General features: G+C 61.0%; 2 protein-coding genes and 1 non-coding gene across 5 annotated transcripts in view; 1 reads left to right on the top strand and 2 right to left on the bottom strand.

Moving 5' to 3' along the window:
* NPR1 (natriuretic peptide receptor 1) overlaps nucleotides 1-11,758 on the bottom strand; it is a 13,845-nt gene extending 2,087 nt beyond the window's left edge. The window contains 19 exon segments of the mRNA XM_071727055.1: nucleotides 2,967-2,983; nucleotides 2,986-3,161; nucleotides 3,787-3,930; nucleotides 4,015-4,183; nucleotides 5,160-5,315; nucleotides 5,408-5,441; nucleotides 5,443-5,568; nucleotides 6,232-6,303; nucleotides 6,461-6,565; nucleotides 7,053-7,130; nucleotides 7,241-7,315; nucleotides 7,396-7,516; nucleotides 7,604-7,688; nucleotides 7,776-7,911; nucleotides 8,107-8,198; nucleotides 8,396-8,531; nucleotides 8,779-8,892; nucleotides 9,251-9,450; nucleotides 11,023-11,758. Of these exon segments, the coding sequence (XP_071583156.1) occupies nucleotides 2,967-2,983; nucleotides 2,986-3,161; nucleotides 3,787-3,930; nucleotides 4,015-4,183; nucleotides 5,160-5,315; nucleotides 5,408-5,441; nucleotides 5,443-5,568; nucleotides 6,232-6,303; nucleotides 6,461-6,565; nucleotides 7,053-7,130; nucleotides 7,241-7,315; nucleotides 7,396-7,516; nucleotides 7,604-7,688; nucleotides 7,776-7,911; nucleotides 8,107-8,198; nucleotides 8,396-8,531; nucleotides 8,779-8,892; nucleotides 9,251-9,450; nucleotides 11,023-11,707 (2,721 nt within the window). The 5' untranslated portion in view covers nucleotides 11,708-11,758.
* An 840-nt stretch (nucleotides 11,759-12,598) lies between these two features.
* TRNAM-CAU (transfer RNA methionine (anticodon CAU)) lies at nucleotides 12,599-12,670 on the bottom strand. Its single transcript has one exon. It is a non-coding gene; the product is annotated as a tRNA-Met (tRNA).
* Nucleotides 12,671-12,861: 191 nt separating this feature from the next.
* ILF2 (interleukin enhancer binding factor 2) lies at nucleotides 12,862-18,626 on the top strand. 3 transcript variants are annotated; one of them, XM_071727216.1, is made up of 14 exons: nucleotides 12,862-12,984; nucleotides 13,673-13,715; nucleotides 14,154-14,195; nucleotides 14,824-14,928; nucleotides 15,098-15,175; nucleotides 15,961-16,063; nucleotides 16,162-16,227; nucleotides 16,336-16,452; nucleotides 16,803-16,881; nucleotides 16,956-17,043; nucleotides 17,179-17,240; nucleotides 17,879-17,993; nucleotides 18,063-18,153; nucleotides 18,295-18,626. In XM_071727216.1, exons 1-14 carry the CDS (start codon nucleotides 12,980-12,982, stop codon nucleotides 18,453-18,455), a joined length of 1,155 nt encoding a protein of 384 aa, XP_071583317.1. In that variant the 5' UTR covers nucleotides 12,862-12,979; the 3' UTR covers nucleotides 18,456-18,626. The 3 variants fall into 3 exon arrangements, with proteins under 3 accessions (XP_071583317.1, XP_071583316.1, XP_071583318.1); XM_071727215.1 differs by having other exon boundaries at nucleotides 12,870-12,984; nucleotides 13,673-13,732; nucleotides 14,153-14,195; XM_071727217.1 differs by lacking the exons at nucleotides 12,862-12,984; nucleotides 13,673-13,715; nucleotides 14,154-14,195 and adding an exon at nucleotides 14,202-14,393.
* Nucleotides 18,627-18,647: the final 21 nt, after the last annotated feature.

Raw genomic sequence — 18,647 nt, 5'->3', positions numbered from 1 at the left:
TCTGGGCCCCCCCACCCAGTGGTGAGACCCTCCCCAGTCCCTCAGATCCCCCCCCCCGTGTCCCCCTTCTTCAAAGCCCTCCCCCCCTCCTTCTCCATGAGACCCCCGGGGCCACCCGGGGGGGGGGAGAAAATGGGTGCGGGGGGAGGGGGGCATGGGGGGGCCCCCACTGAGACCCCCCAGCGAGTGTGTCCACATCGGCTTTATTATAAAAATTAAGAGCTCTAATGACCCGCCCCCACGGGCTGGGGGGGGTCCTCATGTCCCCCACCATGTCCCCCCGCTCCGGGGGGGGGTGGTCATGTGTGTCCCCCCCCAACAATGGGGGGGACGGGGGTACAGTCCCCCCCCCGCGGGACCCCTGCCCCGCCTGGGGTTGGGGGGGGCTGGGAAAGGCCCCGCGGGGTTCAGGGGCGGGTTTTGGGGGGGTGGGGTGTCAGCCCCCCACCTCCCGGTGTCTGTTTTAGGTGGGAGGGGTCAGCCCCGGGTGCTGCCCCCCCCGCTCCCCCCAGCAGCCAATAGGTCCGAACCTTCCCCTTGCCCTGTGGAAAAGAGGGGGGGGCATTTTTTGGGGGGTTGGAGGTTATTGGGTGGGTTCAGGGCTGTTGGGGGGGTCAGGGTTAGTGGGGGGAGGATCAGGGATGTTGGGGGGGGGGGAGGTCGGGGGTTATTAGTGGGGGTTCATGGCTACTGGGGGGGGTGGTCTGGGGCTACTGGGAGGGTCGGGGTTATTGGGGGGGTCCGAAGCTACTGGGGAGGGGTCGGGTGCTGTTGGGGGGCGGGGGGGGTTGTTAGAGGATCCACGGGGATACCACGGGGGGGGCTGTTGTGGGGGGCAGGCAGGGTCCGGGGCTGCTAGGGGGGGTGTTGGGGGTTACTGGGGGGGTCCAGGGCTATTGGGGGGGTGAGGGAGGGATGATCAGGTCTGTCCGGGGTGTTTGGGAGGGGTCAGGACTGTCGGGGGGGCTCGGGGAGGGTCCGGAGGGGGGGGTCGGGCTCACTTTCATCTCCACGTCCCCCCCCGCAGCTCCAGCTCGAAGCACCCAAACTCCTCCAGCACGGCCTTGGTCACCCCTGAGATGTGAATCCTCAGGGGCTGGGGGGGTGGGGACACAGGGACACACACACAACCCCTCAGCACCCGGGGGTGGGGGGTCCAATCCCCTCAGCACCCCAGGGGAGCCCCCCCCGACCCCCATCTCCCCCCTCAGCCTTCTCACTGGGGGTACCCCCCCCAGTCCTGTCCGCACCCCAGGGGTGCCCCCCCCCAACCCCCCCATGGGTGCCCCCCCCAGTCCTGACATCCCCCAGGGGTGTCCCCCCCATCCCTGTGGGTGTCACCCACCCCCCACCCCCCCCTACACCCTCCCCGTTGGGACTCCATGCGCGAGGCGGTGTTCACCGTGTCCCCCGAACAGGCAGTACCGCGGCATCTTCAGACCCACCACCGCCGGCACAGACGGGGCCTGCAGGACACCCCGGCAACCCCTGTCACCTGCCCTGTCCCCACCTTGTCACCTCCCCTGTCACCTCCCTCTGTCCCCACCTGGTCACCTCCCCTGTCACCCTCCCCCTGTCCCCCACCTGGTCACCTCCCCTGTCACCTCTCTCGTCACTTCCCTCATCACCTCCCCTGTTCCCACCTTGTCACCTCCCCTGTCACCCTCCCTCTGTCCCCCACCTTGTCACCTCCCCTGTCACCTCCCCTGTCCCCAGCTGGTCACCTCCCCTGTCACCTCCCTCTGTACCCACCTGGTCACCTCTCCCCTGTCCCCACCTGGTCACCTCCCCTGTCACCTCCCCTGTCCCCACCATGTCACAACCCCTGTCACCCTCCCTCCTCACCTCCCTCCTCACCTCCTCTGTCCCTCACCTTGTCACCTCCCCCTGTCCCCCACCTGGTCACCCTCCCCCATCACCCTCCCCACCTCCTCCCTCCCATCACCTTTCCTGTCAACCCCCCCTCCCCTGTCACCACCTCTGTCCGCCCCGCTGACCCATGTGGACAACCCCTGTCCCCATCTGTCCCTGTCCCCACTCTCTGTCCCGGTAATCTGCACGTCCCCTGTCCGATGCCCACCGTCTCCCCGCTCCCCGTTCCCATCCCTCTCCCTCCCCCTCTCCCTCACCCGTCTGTGGATTCCAATCCGCAAGACCTCACGTGCTGGGGGTCCAGCTGCCGAGCCGATTCCTCACGCTCCAGCAGGGCCAGGCCATGCCCTCTCGGCGCGTGGAGCTTCCCGTTGCGAGACCGGCAGCCCCGACACCACCATGTAGGCGTCCCCGATCGTCTCCACCTGGGGACACCACGGGGACACCGGGGTGTGACACCAGCACTGGGGTCACTGGGGAGGGGGGTGTGAGTGGGGTCTCCAGAGGGGACTGGGAGGCAAGGTGCCCAAAGATCTCCTGGGTGACCTTGGATCACGAAGGGGACCAAGGTGGCCTTGAAGACAAGGTGACCAAGTTCTTGTAGTAACCAAGGACACGTTACAGACAAGGTTACCAATTGACCTAGACCTACGAGGACCAAGGACACCCCTATAACAATGTGACCAAGGTGGCCTTGAAGTCAAGGAGAGACCAAGTTCCTTGTAGACAAGGTGGCCAAGGACACATGTCCTTGATGACAAGTGACCTTGAAGATGACGAGACCAAGGACCCCTTATAGACAAATGTTACCAAGGTGACCAAGTTTTGAAGACAGGTGACCAAGGTGACCTTGTAGACAACTGTGACCAAAGGTGACCAAGGTTACCAAGTCCTTAGTAGACCAAGGAATAACCAAGGACACTTATAGACAAGGTGACCAAGGTGACCTTGAAGACAAGACCAAGGTGACCAAGTTGTACCAAGTTCTGATTCTTTACAAAAGGTTGACCAAGTCCTTGTACAAGGTGACCAAGGTGGCCTTGTAGGCAACAAGACAGACTTCCCAGACCAGCCAAAGACTTTGGCCCCTCTACCTTGTAGACGTCAAAGTGTCAATGATGGCATCAAAGCAGGTGTAGAGGTCGTTGAGCAGTGTCACCACCTCCATGGGGGTGCTCTCAGCTGACAGGGCCGTGAAGCCCACAGATGTCACTGAAGTAGATGTATTGACACTGTCGAAGGCCTCAGCCTGCACTGTCTCCCCCCGCTTCAGCTGCTCCGCCACCCGAGCTGGGGGGAGGGAGAGGGGGGGGTCGACACAGCCCCCAAAGCTCTCCCCAGGAAGTCCCCAACCTCGCTCCAGGCATGGGGGGGTCCTCAGGGTCTTCAGGGCTCTGAGAACCTTCCAGTCCTGAGCTATGATGGGGGAACAGTGTTTGTCCCTGGTCCCTCCAAGGACCTCCCAGCCCTGAGCCACAGGGGGGTCCTTGGTGGCCCCCAGGTTCCCCAAGCATCCCAGCCTCAAGCCACATGGGGGTCCTTGGGGTCCCCAACCCCTCCAAGCACCCAAAGCCACGTGGTGGTCCCTGGGGGTCCCCCAACCCCTCCAAGCACCCCGAGCCATGTGGGGGTCATTGGGGTCCCCAACCCCTCCAAGCACCCCGAGCGAGCCACGTGATGGTCCCTGGGGTCCCCAACCCCCTCCAAGCAACCCCGAGCCACATGGGGGACCTTGGGATCCCTTGAAGCTCTCCAGCCCTTTCCAAACACGCCCAAGCCCCCAGGGTGTCCTTGATGTCCCCAGCAGGTCACCCACGGGGGTCCCAAGTCCATGATGCTCCGAACAGTGGGGAGGGGGCATAGAGGGTTGTGTCCCCCCCCACCCCTCACACCCCCCACCCCCCAGCTGCTCACTGGGGTAGGATCTGGTAGAGCAGAGCCTCAGCCTTGCGTTTCTCCTCCAGGTAGGGCTTGGGTCCTCTCCTCCACCAGCTCCTCCAGTTGTTGGCGTACTGCTCCATGCGGGACAGGAGGTTGTCCAGGATGTTGCTGCTGTTTCTCCCTGCGGGCAGGGGGTGAGCACCCACCCTGGCACCCATTTCTTAGGGTCCACCCACCCCCCCACGGGGCCGGGGCAGGTACCTGTTGAACTTGCGGAGCTGGACCTTGATCTGGTTGAAGTCGGGGCGCTCCAGGATGTCCTCGGCCCAGCAGTGCTGCATCAGCTGACCCAGCTCCTCCATGTGGCACCCCACGTTGGCTGAGGGGCGGAAGCTGGGGCGCTCCCCACTTTTCACCCGCTCAATGATCTCTGCAGAGCCAAGAACCCATCACAGAAGGTCCAAGAACCCATGACAAGAAGGTCCAAGAACCCATCAGTATTTCCAGGCACCCATCACAGCACATCCACAAACCCATCAGCAGGTCCAAGAACTCATCAGTAGGTCCAAGAACCCATCACAGAAGGTCCAAGCACCCATCAGTATTTCCAAGCACCCATCAGTGTTTTCAAGAACCCATCACAGCACGTCCAAGAACCGCATCAGCAGGTCCAAGAACCATTACAGAAGGTCCAAGAACCCATCACTCCAAGAACCACACCAGTATTTCCAACAACCCATCACAGCAGCTCCAAGAACCCATCAGAGAAGGTCCAATCCCCCATCAGCAGCTCCGAGCACCCATCAGTATTTCCAAGAGCCCATCAGTATTCCAAGCACCCATCACAGCACATCCAAGAACCCATCAACCGGTCCACAGAACCCCATCAGAGAAGGTCCAAGAACCCATCAGTATTTTCAAGAACCCATCACAGCACATCCACAAATCCATCAGCAGGTCCAGAACCATCACAGAAGGCCCAAGAACCCATCACAGCACATCCATGATCCCATCAACAGGTCCAAGAACTCATCAGTAGGTCCAAGAACCCATCAGTATTTCCAAGAACAGCACATCCAAGAACCCATCAACAGGTCCAAGAACCCATCAACAGGTCCAAGAACCCACCACAGAAGGTCCAATCCCCCATCAGCAGCTCCAAGCACCCATCAGTATCTCCAAGAACCCATCAGTATTTCCAAGCACCCATCACAGCACATCCAAGATCCCATCAACAGGTCCAAGAACTCATCAGTAGGTCCAAGAACCCATCAGTATTTCCAAGAACCCCATCACAGTACATCCAAGAACCCATCCACAGCTCCAAGAACCCATCAGAGAAGATCCAATCCCCCATCAGCAGCTCCAATCCCCCATCCTCTGATCCCTGAGCCCATCTCCCCCACCTTTGGGGCTCAGCTCCATCCCCTCCACGTAGAAGACCCCGTTGCGCAGGGCGATCTCCTGCAGGATGATGCCGAAGCTGTAGACGTCTCCTTTCTGGGTGCCTCTGGCCGGGGGGGTCTCCATCCTCAGCAGCTCCGGCGCCGTCCACAACTTCTCTGGGACACCGAGGGGAGGGGGCTGAGGGTGGGCGAGGACCTCTTGGGTGGGTGGGGTGGGTGAGCGGGCGGGGGTCGGGTGAGGTGCTCACTGGCAAAGAGGGCGTGGGAGTCCTCGGCGTCCGGGGGCCACGCGGAAGCTCTCCAGCCCGTAATCTGTGATCTTCAGGACGAAGCGGCTGTCGACCACACAGTTGGAGGACTTGAGGTTCCCATGGGAGACGATGACCCCGTTGTGCAGGAACTGCATCCCCTGGGGTGGGGAGAGGGGAAGGAGCTGGTTGGTCACCTCCCTGTGGCAACTGGGGACCTCCTGCATGGGGACTGGGGATCTCCTCCCTATGGGCAACTGGGGATCTTCTTCATGGGAACTGGGGACCTCCATGGGGACTGGGGATGTCCTCTCTATGGGGACTGGGGACCTTCATGGGGATGGGGGACCTTCTTCATGGGGACTGGGGACCTCCATGGGGACTGGGGACCTTCTTCATGGGGACTGGGGACCTCCATGGGGACTGGGGATCTCCTCCCTATGGGAACTGGGGACCTCCATGGGACCTGGGGATCTTGTTCATTGGAACTGGGGACCTCCTACCCATGGGAATTGGGGACCTCCATGGGGACTGGGGATGTCCTCTCTATGGGGACTGGGGACGTCCTCTCTATGGGGACTGGGGACCTTCATGGGAACTGGGGACCTTCTTCATGGGGACTGGGGACCTCCATGGGGACTGGGGATCTCCTCCCTATGGGAATTGGGGACCTCCATGGGACCTGGGGATCTTGTTCATTGGAATTGGGGACCTCCTACCCATGGGAATTGGGGATCTCCTCTCTATGGGAATTAGGAATCCCCTTCATGGGACCTGGGGACCTTGACCAGAACCAGTGGCCCTGCTGGGAGCTGCCTCCTTACCTTGACAATATCATAGGTGAGGGAATAGCGGAACATCCAATCCAGAGTGATGCTCTCGTTCTCCAAGATGTCCTGGAGACGTGAGGGTCACATTGCTGTCCCTCCACCATGGGTGGTCCCCGGATGGAGGACAACATCCCCCCGCTGTGGTGGGCTCCCTGCCCCTCGGAGCAGCCCCAATGATGGGTGATGGGTTCTGGAGGATCCAGTGTTGGACCCTGGGTGGTACCTGGAGGCTCCCACGCGGGCAGTACTCAGTGAGGATGCAGATGTTGGGGGGGTCGGTGCAGGCGCCGATGAATCGGGTCAGGTGCTCGTTCTGGACATCCCGCATCTAGGAGGAAATTCTTTGGGGTGAGGGTGCTGAGCCTCAGGGTGCCCCCAGAAGCTGTGGCTGCCCCATCCCTGGAAATGTTGGAGTTGGATGGGGCTTGGAGCCCCCTGGGCTGGTGGGAGGGGTCCCTGGAAGCACTGGGTGTGCTTCAAAGTCCCTTCCAACCCAACCCATTCCATGACTCCACGATTCCACCAGGATTCATGGAGCAGGATTGTGGGACCATCCTGTAGGCCTTGGATTCCATGATCTTTCCAGGTCCCTTCCAACCCCAAACAACTTTCTGTCATTCTGTCTCTCAGTGACCAGACCCACGCCACGTCCCACCCCACCCAAGGGACACAGAGCCCACCCAGGAGAGACAGAGTCCACCCAAGAGACACAAAGCCCACCCCACCCAAGGCACATGGAGCCCACCCAAGGGACACAGAGCCCACCCAAGGCACACGGAGCCCACCCAGGGGACACAGAGCCAGGTGCCACCTACGTGTTTCAGCTCAAAGAGGACCTTGCGTGTCAACTCGATGCGCTTGCGGTTGAGGTGCTTCACGGCCACGAGGTTGCCCTGGGGAGACACAGGGTGGGGGTGGGTGGGTGCTCCGTGGGGTGCTGGGTGCTCCTTTGGGTGCTGGGTGCTCCGTGGGGTGCTGGGTCCCCATCCCTGCAGCCCCCTACCTTGTAATACGCTGTCTTGGCGTAGACCTGGAACTGCCCTTCTGCCGTCATCAAGGAGCCGTAGTTGGAGCCCCTCTGTGGGAAGGGAGGTGGGGTCAGCCCGGTCCCCGGTCCCCATCCCCCGGGAAGGTCTCGGGGACAAGCTGGGTGCTCACCAGGGAGAGGGTGAGCTTGCTGCCAGCGCTCCGGAGATGTTTTTCCAAGCTGCTCATCTGCACGTCCTCCCAACGGACCCGCCACAGCTCGGCCGCCAGCTCCTTCTCCAGCTGGAGCTTCCTGTGCCAGGAGGGCAGAGTTGAGACCTCTTGTCACCTCTGGGGACAACCTGAGGGTCCCTTTTTCCCTGACCCCGGCCACCCCCACCTGTAGATGAAGAAGGAGGTGATGATGATGGCCAGAAGGATCAAGCTGACCACGAGGGACAAGACCTCCAGGGTGGAGAGGTTGGCTGCCGGGGAAGAGGAGGGTGGTGAGGCCGGTCCATCCGCGGTGGGGACACCCGTGTCACGCGTGTGTCACCCCCAGCACCCCTCACCTTTGCGGCACAGGGGGTCACTGTTATCAAAGCCACAGGGGGGGACGTCGGAGGGGACCACGTTCCCTGGCCAATGGATCTCATGCCCTGGCACCATCTCAATCTTCTTGGTGGTGCCGTTGTAGTTGGCCACGATCTTGGAGAAGGAGAAAGAGGGTGGAGGGCATGAAACAGGGGGGAGGAAGCCCCCACCCACCCACGTGTGAACGTGAACCCACCACACGCATGAACGTGAACCCACCACACGTGTATGGGTGCCACAACGAGGCGTGTGTGAAGCCACCACCCAACTTCCCGTGGTGGCAATGGCCACCCCCACACCAGGGCTCACCTGGAAGTCCCCGTGCTCCGGGTCCATGTCCCACAGGGAGTAGTCACTCTCCCTGTCCCCGTTCTCATCGATCTTCAGGAAGCCGGTGACACCTGGGGACAGAGGGGGAGGGACCTTGGGGACCCCAGGCCACAGGTTCTGAACCCATAAAAACATCTTGGGGGTGGGACAGGCAGCACCCAGTTGGGACGGGGACAGGGCTGGGGACAGCATTGGGGACAGGGCTGGGGACAGGGTTGGGGACAGGGTTGGAGACAGCTCTGGGGACAGGGCTGGGGACAGGGCTGACCATAGAAGGTGCGGTTCCACATCTGCCGGGTGATGGCCGAGGCGTTGGTGACAGAGCCACCTCGCTCCAGGGTCTCATTGACAGCCTGGGCGTAGAGCAGGACCCCGTCGTGGAAGGCAGCAGCAATGAAGTTCATCTGGGGACACGGTGACAGCTCGGGGACAAGGCACAAGGGGGTGGCCCTGTCCCCAGAAGCCTCAACTCCAACCTGTGCCCCTGGTTCCATCCTGTGTCCCCTTGTCCCTTTGTCCCCAGTTCCATCCCTGACTCCCAGTAGCTCCAGCTCCATCCCACGTCCCTCTCACCAGCTCCACCCCATCTCCCCTTGTCCCCAGCTCCACCCCACGTCCCCGTGTCCCCCGTGCCACCCCACAGTGTCCCACCAAGCCATCCTTCATGGAGAAGTTGAAGTGGGTCAGAGCCTCCTCCTTCAGCCGGGCCAGGAACTCGGGGTACTCGGGGTTCTGGGGCTCCTTGTAGGTGATGATGGTGACAGCCTGGGGGGGGACAGCAGCTGGGGACAGGGATCGGCCATGGGTCCCAGACTGGTCCTGGGGACCTCCACTTCTCCAGGGCATGCGGACACATGGGGGGCACCCATGGGTGGGTTCACACACACGTGGGGGGCACCCATGCACACATGGGTGGGTTCACAAGCACACATGGGGGGTTCACAGGGCACAGGTGGGGGGCACCCATACACACGTGGGTGGGTTCACACACACATGGGGGGTACCCATGCACACGTGGGTGGGTTCCTGAGCACACGTGAGTGGGTTCCCTGCACACGTGGGGGGTGCACCCGGTTGGGTGGTCCCTAGGCCCAGGTGGGTGCTGCGGGTGCCCCGGGCTCACCTCGAAGGCCCTCCGGGCACTGGCGTCGTGGTGGTCTCCGCGTCTCCAGGGCCTCTGGGGCTCGGGGAAGCTCTGGCCCTGCAGGCTGGCCCCGAAGATGTCGATGTAGAAGAAGGCGAAGTCCCCTCGGGTCAGTCCCTCCCGCCCCGCCTGCAGCATCAGCTCCCGCAGCGTCTCGGGGGCGCAGCAAACGTAGACGACTGCGGGGGAACGGGAGGGCTCGTGGCACCCCCAGACCCCAGCTCGGCACCCAGAGGGGCCAAGACCCCAGCCCAGAATCTTGGGGGCTCCCCAGATTCCAGCTCAGCATTCCCAGGGGGTCCTGAGACCCCAGCTCAGCACCCCAGGGGACCTCAGACCCCAGCCCAATATCTCTGGGGGTCTATGACCCCAGCTCAGCACCCCATAGGGACCCCCAAGACCCTATCCCGGTATATTGGGTGACCCCGAGATCCCAGCTCAGCACCCAGGGGACCCCCAGCCCAATATCTCTGGGGATCCAAGACCCCAACCCAGCACCCTGGGTGACCCCAAGCCCCCTGCCCAGCACCCCTGGGGGGGTCCAAGACCCCAGCTGAGCATCTTGTGGGACCCCCAGCCCAACCCCCCCGGGGGTGTCCCCTGTCACCCCCTCGTGGGAGCAGGGACATGGGGGAGGGGGGGTCATGCTGGGGAGCAGGAGGTGCCGACCCCCCCTCCCCGTGCCCTGCCCACCCCTGCCCTCCCCATGGGCTCCGGGCCGAGGTTTTTCCTGTTTTCCCGACTCCGTTTCCTCCTCTCTCGGGCAGATCTCGGCCCCGCGTTCACCCCACGGGTGTCGCCTGCCCCACCGCCGTGGGTGTCCCGCCCCCCACCCCCTCTTGCCGTGGGACCGACGGGGACCCCCAGGGTGCTGCTTGGGCTGTGCCACCAACCGGGACCCCAGAATAGCGCCCACCCAGGGCAAGCAGCAAGATGGCGAGGCTGGGGACAGCCAGGGGACAGCCCGGCGCCACCCTGGTGCCACCCGCCACGGGGACAGCGACAGGGACAGCCGGGGCCGGGTGGCTGTGGCCGCGCTCAGCAGCTCCCGTGGGGCGGGGGAGCGGGCGTCAAGGTGAGAATGGGGGCAGCAGCCGCGTGTGCTGTCAGGGGACACTGCGGGGCCGGGCACACGCGTGTGCTGCTGTGGGCACCCGTGTAAAGACGTGGGCACGCGTGTGGGGCCGTATGTACAGATGTGGAGCCGTGCACACACACGCAGAGCTGTGCACACCCACGAACACACATGTTGTAGCCACGTACACCCATGTACACCCGTGTGGAGCTGTGCACACCCATGTACACCCGTGTGGGGCTCTGCACACCCATGAACACACGTGTTGTAGCCATGTACACCCGTGTAGAGCTCTGCACACCCGTGCACACCCTCATGGAGTCATGCACACCAACGTACACCCGTGTGGAGCTGTGCACACCCGTGCACACCCGCATGGAGCCACCTACAGCCAAGTACACCTGCACGGAGCTCTGAACACCCCTGTGCACCCATGTGGAGCCCTGTCCACCCACGCCCACCCTCGTCCACCCATGTCCGCCCGTACGGAGCCCCGTACACCCACACCCACCCATGCGGAGCCGCGCACACCCTACGTCCACCCGTGTGGAGCCCCGTGCAGCCGTGCCCACCCGCGCACGGCACTGGCCGCATCCCTGCCACCCCGGGCCCCCTCCCCACGGCAGCTCCCGGTGTCCCCTCCCCGCCGCATGTCCCCCCCTTCCCTGGCACTCACTGCGTCCCTTCTGCTTGATCTCCTGGATGATGAAGGAGAAGTTGCCGCCGTCGCGGAAAACGACGTCCATGACGGTGAGGTTGCGCAGCGTGGGCAGCTGGACGTAGAGCCCCTCGGCGGCGAAGAAGTAGGGGCGGTCATCCACCTTCTCGTCCCAGTAAACCAGTAAAGCCCGACGGGTCCAGTTGAAGCGGCGATGAAGCTGGACCACCAGTTCACCCAGTTTGCGGTGACTGGGACCGGCGCGGGTGGTCAAGCCGAATTCCTCCCGCTTGTCGTCGAAGCCGTGGGCTTCGGCCCCCGCAGTCACCAGTGGCAGCCGCCAGTGGCTGGTGAACCGGGCTACCGGGGCTGCCGTGTAGACGCAACCGGGCCCCAAAAAAGCGTCGGGGTGATGAGCGAGCCGTAGATCGACGGCAGCCAACGGCGCGGCCATTTCGGAGCAAACCCCGTGGCTGTCCTCGCTGCTCCCAAAAACCCACCGGAGGGTGAACCCGGGTAATAAATCTGGGCGGGCGTTAACGGCAGCGGCGGCCAAACGAACCGCCGGTCCCACGCGTGGCCAAGCCCACGGGTAGGTGAGGTTGCGTTCGGGTAACACCACGGCTAAAGTCAGGGCTGTCGTCCCCGTCGTCGCCGTCGCCACCGTCACCGCGCCGCAGAGCACGGCCAGCACCGCCAGCATCGCCCACGGAGAGTGGCTTTTCCCTCCGCGGCGGGGCTGAGCCCTTCCTCCCCCCCTCCCCGTCCTTCCCCCCCCCTCCACCCCCCCGGTGACACAAAGGGCCGTTATCATCCACACCGAGCTTAACTCCTTCCTGTCCGCCCCCACCGAGGGCCGGGCGGGAGGATGGGGCCGCCCGGTGGTGGTTGGGGAGATCCCCGCCCTGGGTGGGGGGATGAGAACGGACCCACTCGTGACCCCTCTGGGAACACCCCGCAGCGCCGGACACCCGCCCTAGGGAGAAGTCTCAGCCGGGGGGAGGCTCTGAACACCTGAACACCCCCTCTGAAATCTGAACACCCCCCCCCAAACACCACCACCACCCCTGGGGGGGTCCTGCCCCACGTCCCGCTCCCGGCAGCCCCAGGGGAACGGGGAGGTGACCCCCGAGGGATGGGCAGGTGACATCTGACAGATGCTGCTGGGGCTCCAGGGGATGCGGACAGCGCTGGGGAACCCTCGTGGCTCTGGTGACACGCAGCTCCCGGGGGGACACGCGGAGTTGCGGGGCCATGCAAGCGCATAAGGACACGCGGGGGTTTCAGGGGACACACGCGGGAGTCTCCGGGGACACGCGCGGCGCTCCCACCCCGCCACACGCGAGAGTCCGCTGGGAACATGCGTGGCAGCGCTGCGGGGACACGCGTGGCGCTCCTCCCTCAGGTGGACACGCGTGAGCTCCGCTGTCCCGGGACGCTCCGGCTCTTGTCTCACGAAGTCAGTGTCAGCGGGGAGGAGCGTTACGGAGCAAAAGAATCCGTAGGGGGGGGGAGGGAAGTACATTAATTAATAATTAACGAGGAAAAGGAATAAAGAAAACAGTGTCGGAGGGAAAAAAGGGCGCAAAACACTTAGCAGAGGATGGTTTCGATCCATCGACCTCTGGGTTATGGGCCCAGCACGCTTCCGCTGCGCCACTCTGCTCTATGCCCGGTACAGCCGCTCGGAGCCCTAAGGCCACGCACACGGCGCATGCGCACTGCGCCCCCCTCACCTCCAATCCAGCCCCTGCGCGCCCCCCAGCGGCCGCTCAGCGCCTCCGCGCCTTGTCCCCGCCCCCTGCCGCTGATTGACAGGGCTAACAGCCAATGGCTGGCGGCAGGGCGGTGTGCCGCGGCGGGCGGGAACCAATAGGCGTGCGGGATGTTGCGGGGTTAGGGAGCCCGGTTGTGTGTGGGGTTTCTTTTTTTTTTTGTCTCGGTGGCCGCGTTCATTGTTCGGAGCGGCGGAACCATGAGGTGAGCGGGGCCGGGAGGGGATCCCCGGGAACCGCGGGGGGCTCAGGGGGACCCCTCGGGGTGAGCCCGGGAGGGATTCCCGGGGCGGGCTCAGGGGGGGCCCTCGGGGCGGGCGGAGAACTCGGGGGGATCGTCCCTAAAAGGGATCCCGTGGAGCGGGACGAGAGTGGGGGCTCCGGGGTCCCTCAGGGGTGTGTGGGGTGGTCTGGGAGGGTCCCTGGGGTCGGGCTGCAGGGTCGGGAGGGGATCCCTCGGGTCGAGTTGGCTTTGGGGGTATTTGGGGGGGGTCCTCGGGGCTGGGCTTGCCCTTGGGGGGAGTCTCAGGGGGGGTCCTCGGGGTCGGTTTCCCTTGGGGGTGCCAGGGGGGTCCCTCGGGGCGGGTTTGCTTTGGGGGCTCAGGGAAGGGTCCCTCGGGGTAGGTTTCCCGTGGGGGTCTTGGGAGGGGTCCCTCGGGGGGGGGTTGCCCTTGGGGGGAGTCTCAGGGGAGGTTCCTCGGGGTCGGTTTCCCTTGGGGGTATCGGGGGGGTCCCTCGGGGTGGGTTTCCCTTGGGGGTATCGAGGGGGTCCCTCGGGGTGGGTTTCCCGGGGGGGCCTCAGGGGGGGCCCCTCGGGGCGGGGGTTGCCCCTGGGGGTCTCAGGGGGGTTTCCCCTCCCCGCTGAGGCCGTTTCCCTCCTCTCCGTTCCGCAGGGGCGATCGAGGCAGAGGCCGTGGCGGACGCTTTGGTTCCAGGGGAGGCCCTGGCAGTGGGCGAGTTTGGCTTCTGCTCCAGCGGGGAGGGCTCTTTAGCCTGGCAGGATGAGGAGGGGAGGGGGGTGCAGGCAGGTGGGGTGCAGCTGTCAGTGTAGCACAGGCTGAGGGTGAGGTGTAGGGCCGGGGGGGTGGGGGGTGCCGGCCTCAGCGGGCCGGGGGCTGCGGGGAAGCCCCGGGTGCGGGGCCACTGCCCGGTGGCACCGGGGAGGGGTGGGGGGTTGCAGTTATTGTTAGGGTTGGGGTTAGGAAGAAACCTTTCCTGTTTCTGTAGGGCTTTCCTTGCGTCTCGGGACCGAACCTCCGCGGAGTGGTGATGGGGAGAGGGTGCTGGGGGGGCTGAAGGCGGCGGGGAGACGCCGCTACCGAGAATAAAGTTGGTTTTTTTTTTCTTTTTTTTTTCCCTTTCTCCTCCTTTAGGTTCCGGCCCTTTGTGCCACACATCCCCTTTGATTTCTATGTCGTGAGTAACCCTCCCCTACGGAGCTGTTTGCAGGCAACAGCTGTGGGACTTTTCCGTGGTTAAAGCTGCATCTTAGAAACACTTCGTGTGCTGGCGCTGATGGTTTGACCGCTTTTAGGAAAGGAGCTCACTGAAAATGCTGTTGGTTCAGTAACTAACCTGAAATAGATCTTCTTACTTGTCTCTGGTGGTGATGCAGTTGAGTAATAATTACAGGGAAAAAAAAAAAAAAAAAGAGAAAAAGCCTTGATTGAAGGTTTTCTGCTTTTTAAGGCACCCCACTCAACCGAAAACTTTAAGTTCTGTCCCACACACACCTCATGGGTCACTCTGGTAACTGTCACTCACCCATCAGATGTTCTCCTGGCTCCTTTGCCTTTTTGGTCCTCACAAGGACCAACACTAACTCACATTTCCCACCTTTTCTAGGAGGAAACAACTTCCTCCTCCTGCTGAGCCCTTGACAGACTCATTGAAATGATAAAAGCACGGTGGGAAATCACAAAGGAAACGAGCAATGGGGGATAGAAAAAACCAAACAAACATGGACTGAATTTTGCTGCTGAGTGGGTTGAACCAAAGTTTTTTATCTTGGGCGTTGCAGTCTGATCTCTGAATCCTGTTTCAGTGTGAAATGGCTTTTCCCCGTGTTAAACCTGCTGCTGATGAGACAGCATTCAGTGAAGCCTTACTGAAGAGAAACCAGGATCTTGCTCCCACAGCTGCTGAACAGGTTTTGTGCCCAAAATTTCCTTAAATCCTTTTACGGGGGGGTGGATGGGACTTCCCTGTGCAGGGATTTGTAAATCTGTTTATTGTATTCCTTGTTTTATCCCTGTGGGAGATCAGTTTATTTCAAGTCACCTTGGCCAGCTGGTGACATCTCCCTGTTTCCTTGTCAGGCTTCAATCCTGTCTCTGGTGACCAAAATCAACAATGTGATTGACAACTTAATTGTAGCACCAGGAACTTTTGAAGTGGTGAGTCCAAAAGTGGTGAGCTTGGAAGCAAAGCTCAAGGGATAATCATGGAATGGTTTGGGTTGGAAGGGACCTTAAAGCTCATCCAGTTCCCACCCCCTGCATGGACAGGGACCCCTCCCCCAGCCCAGGGGGCTCCAAGCCCCATCCAACCTTCAACATTCCCAGGGATGGGGCAGCCACAGCTTCTGGGGGCAACCTGGGGCTCAGCAGCCTCAAATTAAAGAATTTCTTCCTCATGTCCAACCTCAATCTCCCCTCTCCAAGTTTTAACCCATTTCCCTTTGTCCTCTCCCTACACCCCCATGTCCAAAGCCCTCCCCCAGCTTTCTTGTAGCCCCTTCAGACATTGGAAGGTTGTTCTGGGGTCACCTCAGAGCCTCCTCTTCTCCAGACTGAACAACCCCAATCCCTCAGCCTTCCCAGGGAGGTGCTCCAACCCTCTGAGCATTTGAGTGGCTCTGTTCTGGAAATGTCCCAGGAGTTCTGTGTCCTCCTGGTGTTGATGACTCCAGAACTGGACCCAGGACTGCAGGTGGGGTCTCAGCAGAGCAGAGTTGTAGAATCCCCTCCCTCAACCTCTCTCTCTGCTTCTTTGGATGCAGCCCAGGACCTGTTTGGCATTCTGGGCTCCAAGCACACACTGATGGCTCACGTTAAACTCCTGCTCCAGCACCACCCCTGGATGCTGGGGTCTAAGTGGATTGAAAAAGATTCCTTCTGACTCCCAGGGACGGAGCACACAGATTAAATTCCCTGATTTTTCTCTTTGCTCTTTCACACAGCAAATCGAGGAGGTTCGCCAGGTGGGATCCTACAAGAAGGGCACCATGACAACGGGGCACAACGTGGCTGATCTGGTGGTCATCCTGAAAATCTTACCCACCCGTGAGTAGCAGCTCCCACCTGAACCCTGGTGCCAGGCCCTGCTCCAGCTGCAGCATCAGGTCTGGCTCTGACCCTGCCTTCTGCTGCTCCTTCTCCAGTGGAAGCCGTGGCAGCTTTGGGGAACAAAGTCGTGGAAAGCTTGAGAGCGCAGGACCCCAGCGAAGGTTGGACGCTCCCTTCTCCTGCAGGGCTGAGGAGATCCCTGCTTTTCCCTGGTGCTGCTGAGATTTTCCAAGCCTTCTGTGAGGAATTACGGGGTTTTTTTTCCTCAGTCCTGACCATGCTGACCAACGAGACGGGCTTTGAGATCAGCTCTGCTGACGCCACGGTGAAGATCCTCATCACCACGGTCCCGCCCAACCTCCGCAAGCTGGATCCCGAGCTCCACCGTAAGGGCTCAGCTCCCTTCCAGAACCTTCCTCAGGGTTCTGGAACCTGTGGGGGGTGGGGGTGGGGGGAGTTCTAGATTCTCTCCTGAAGCAAAAATCCATTCTCAGAGCTTCTGAGGTGCCTCTGCCCTGTGCCTGGCACCCTGGGGTGCTGCTGCCTGTCCCTGCTCTGGCAGGAGCACGGGTGCTTTGCTGTGGGACCAGGCAGCATGGATTGGGTGCTGCCACTCCAAGGAGCTCCTTCTACTTCTGAAAAAAAAAAAAAAATACCCCAGTGCTTTTCTGGCTGCTCTTGGCTGACAGCCACACACCCTTGAGTTGAAAACTTTTTTTTTTTCAACTCCTTCCAGTGGACATCAAAGTGCTGCAGAGTGCCCTGGCTGCCATCAGACACGCTCGCTGGTTTGAGGAGAACGCTTCGCAATCCACGTGAGTCCCGGGTGGGAGCTGCAGCAGGACGGTGCCTGAGGCCTCACCAACCCTCCTCCTGCTGCCTTCTCCAGGGTGAAGGTTTTAATCCGGCTGCTGAAGGATCTGAGGATTCGATTCCCGGGCTTTGAGCCCCTCACACCCTGGATTCTGGACCTGCTGGTGAGCGGGGACACCGCTGGCGTGTGCTGCAGCACTGGTGTAAAGCAGCTCCCACAGCACGTTTGGGATTTTTATACATCCCAAGTGGAAGCTGCTCCCATCCCAACTCCCTCTTTTCTTTTTTCACCTCCTCAGGGACACTATGCTGTGATGAACAACCCCACCAGGCAGCCCCTGGCTCTCAACATCGCCTACAGGTCTGTTCCTCTCTGTTTCATTCTTGGAATTCTGTGATCTATTCACTCCTGGAAATTCCTGTTCTATTCACTCCTGGAAATTCCTGTTTTATTCACTCCTAGAAATTCTCATTCCTGTTTTTTTCACTCCTGGAAATTCTCATTCCTGTTCTATTCACTCCTGGAAATTCTCATTCCTGTTTTTTTCACTCCTGGAAATTCTCATTCCTGTTTTTCTCACTCCTGGAAATTCTCATTCCTGTTTAATTCACTCCTGGAAATTCTCATTCCTGTTTTTCTCACTCCTGGAAATTCTCATTCCTGTTTTATTCACTCCTGGAAATTCTCATTCCTGTTCTATTCACTCCTGGAAATTCTCATTCCTGTTTTTTTCACTCCTGGAAATTCTCATTCCTGTTTTTTTCACTCCTGGAAATTCTCATTCCTGTTTTACTCACTTCTGGGAATTTCTGTTCCTCTTTGCTCTGCTCCTGAAAATTCCCAGTTCCATCCAGGTTTTTAACCCTATGTGGAGTTTTTTGAAGGAAAGTGCTGTCACCTCAGGGCTTAGACCCAACTCCTCAACATTAGACACCCATAACTGTCGTTTCTTTGCTGGCTTTTTTTATTTTCTAACCCAAAGAGGTTCCGTTATGCAGGCGCTGCCTTCAGATCCTGGCTGCAGGGCTCTTCCTGCCCGGATCCGTCGGGATCACCGATCCCTGCGAGAGCGGCAACTTCCGGGTGCACACGGTGATGACCCTGGAGCAGCAGGTGAGCCCCAGGGCCCCGTGGGACAGGGGGGACCCGGCCCCCCCACGCTGACCCTGCCCTGTCCCACAGGACATGGTGTGTTACACCGCCCAGACCCTCGTCAGGATCCTCTCCCATGGAGGTTACAGGAAAATCCTTGGCCAGGAAGGAGATGCCAGCTGTGAGTGGGGGGCTTCCCTAGGGAATGGGGTGGGGTTTTTTGGTTTTTTTTTTGGGATACCCTAGGGAGGTGAAGCTGGTGAGGGGAGGGGGCGTCCCTGTCGATCTTTGGTGCTGGGTGACCTCGAGGATCATTTTGCAGACCTGGCTTCTGAAATGTCCACGTGGGATGGGGTGATTGTGACACCTTCTGAGAAGGCTTATGAGAAACCTCCGGAGAAGAAAGAAGGAGAAGAGGAAGAAGAGAATCAGGAAGAACCCGCTACGGGTGAGGAAGAGGAAAGCATGGAGACCCAGGAGTGAGAAGGCTCTGGGATGCCCCCACATCTCCAGGGATCCCCCCCCACCGGGTGCTGCTGCCTGAGCAGAGACCTGAGAAGGCTGAAGCAGAGCCCCAGGTCCACCCTTCCCCCTGTGCCCCCCCTTGTATGTTTTTATAAATTGCACATTAAAGGGTCCCCCCTTTCCAGTGCATCCCATTGTTCCACTGTTGGG

The sequence above is a fragment of the Heliangelus exortis genome, chromosome 27, assembly GCF_036169615.1.
Source record: "Heliangelus exortis chromosome 27, bHelExo1.hap1, whole genome shotgun sequence".
In the NCBI taxonomy this organism is placed as follows: Eukaryota; Metazoa; Chordata; class Aves; order Apodiformes; family Trochilidae; genus Heliangelus; species Heliangelus exortis.
The sequence above is the reverse complement of the archived record's forward strand: the minus strand, read 5'-3'. Positions and strand labels throughout refer to the sequence as shown.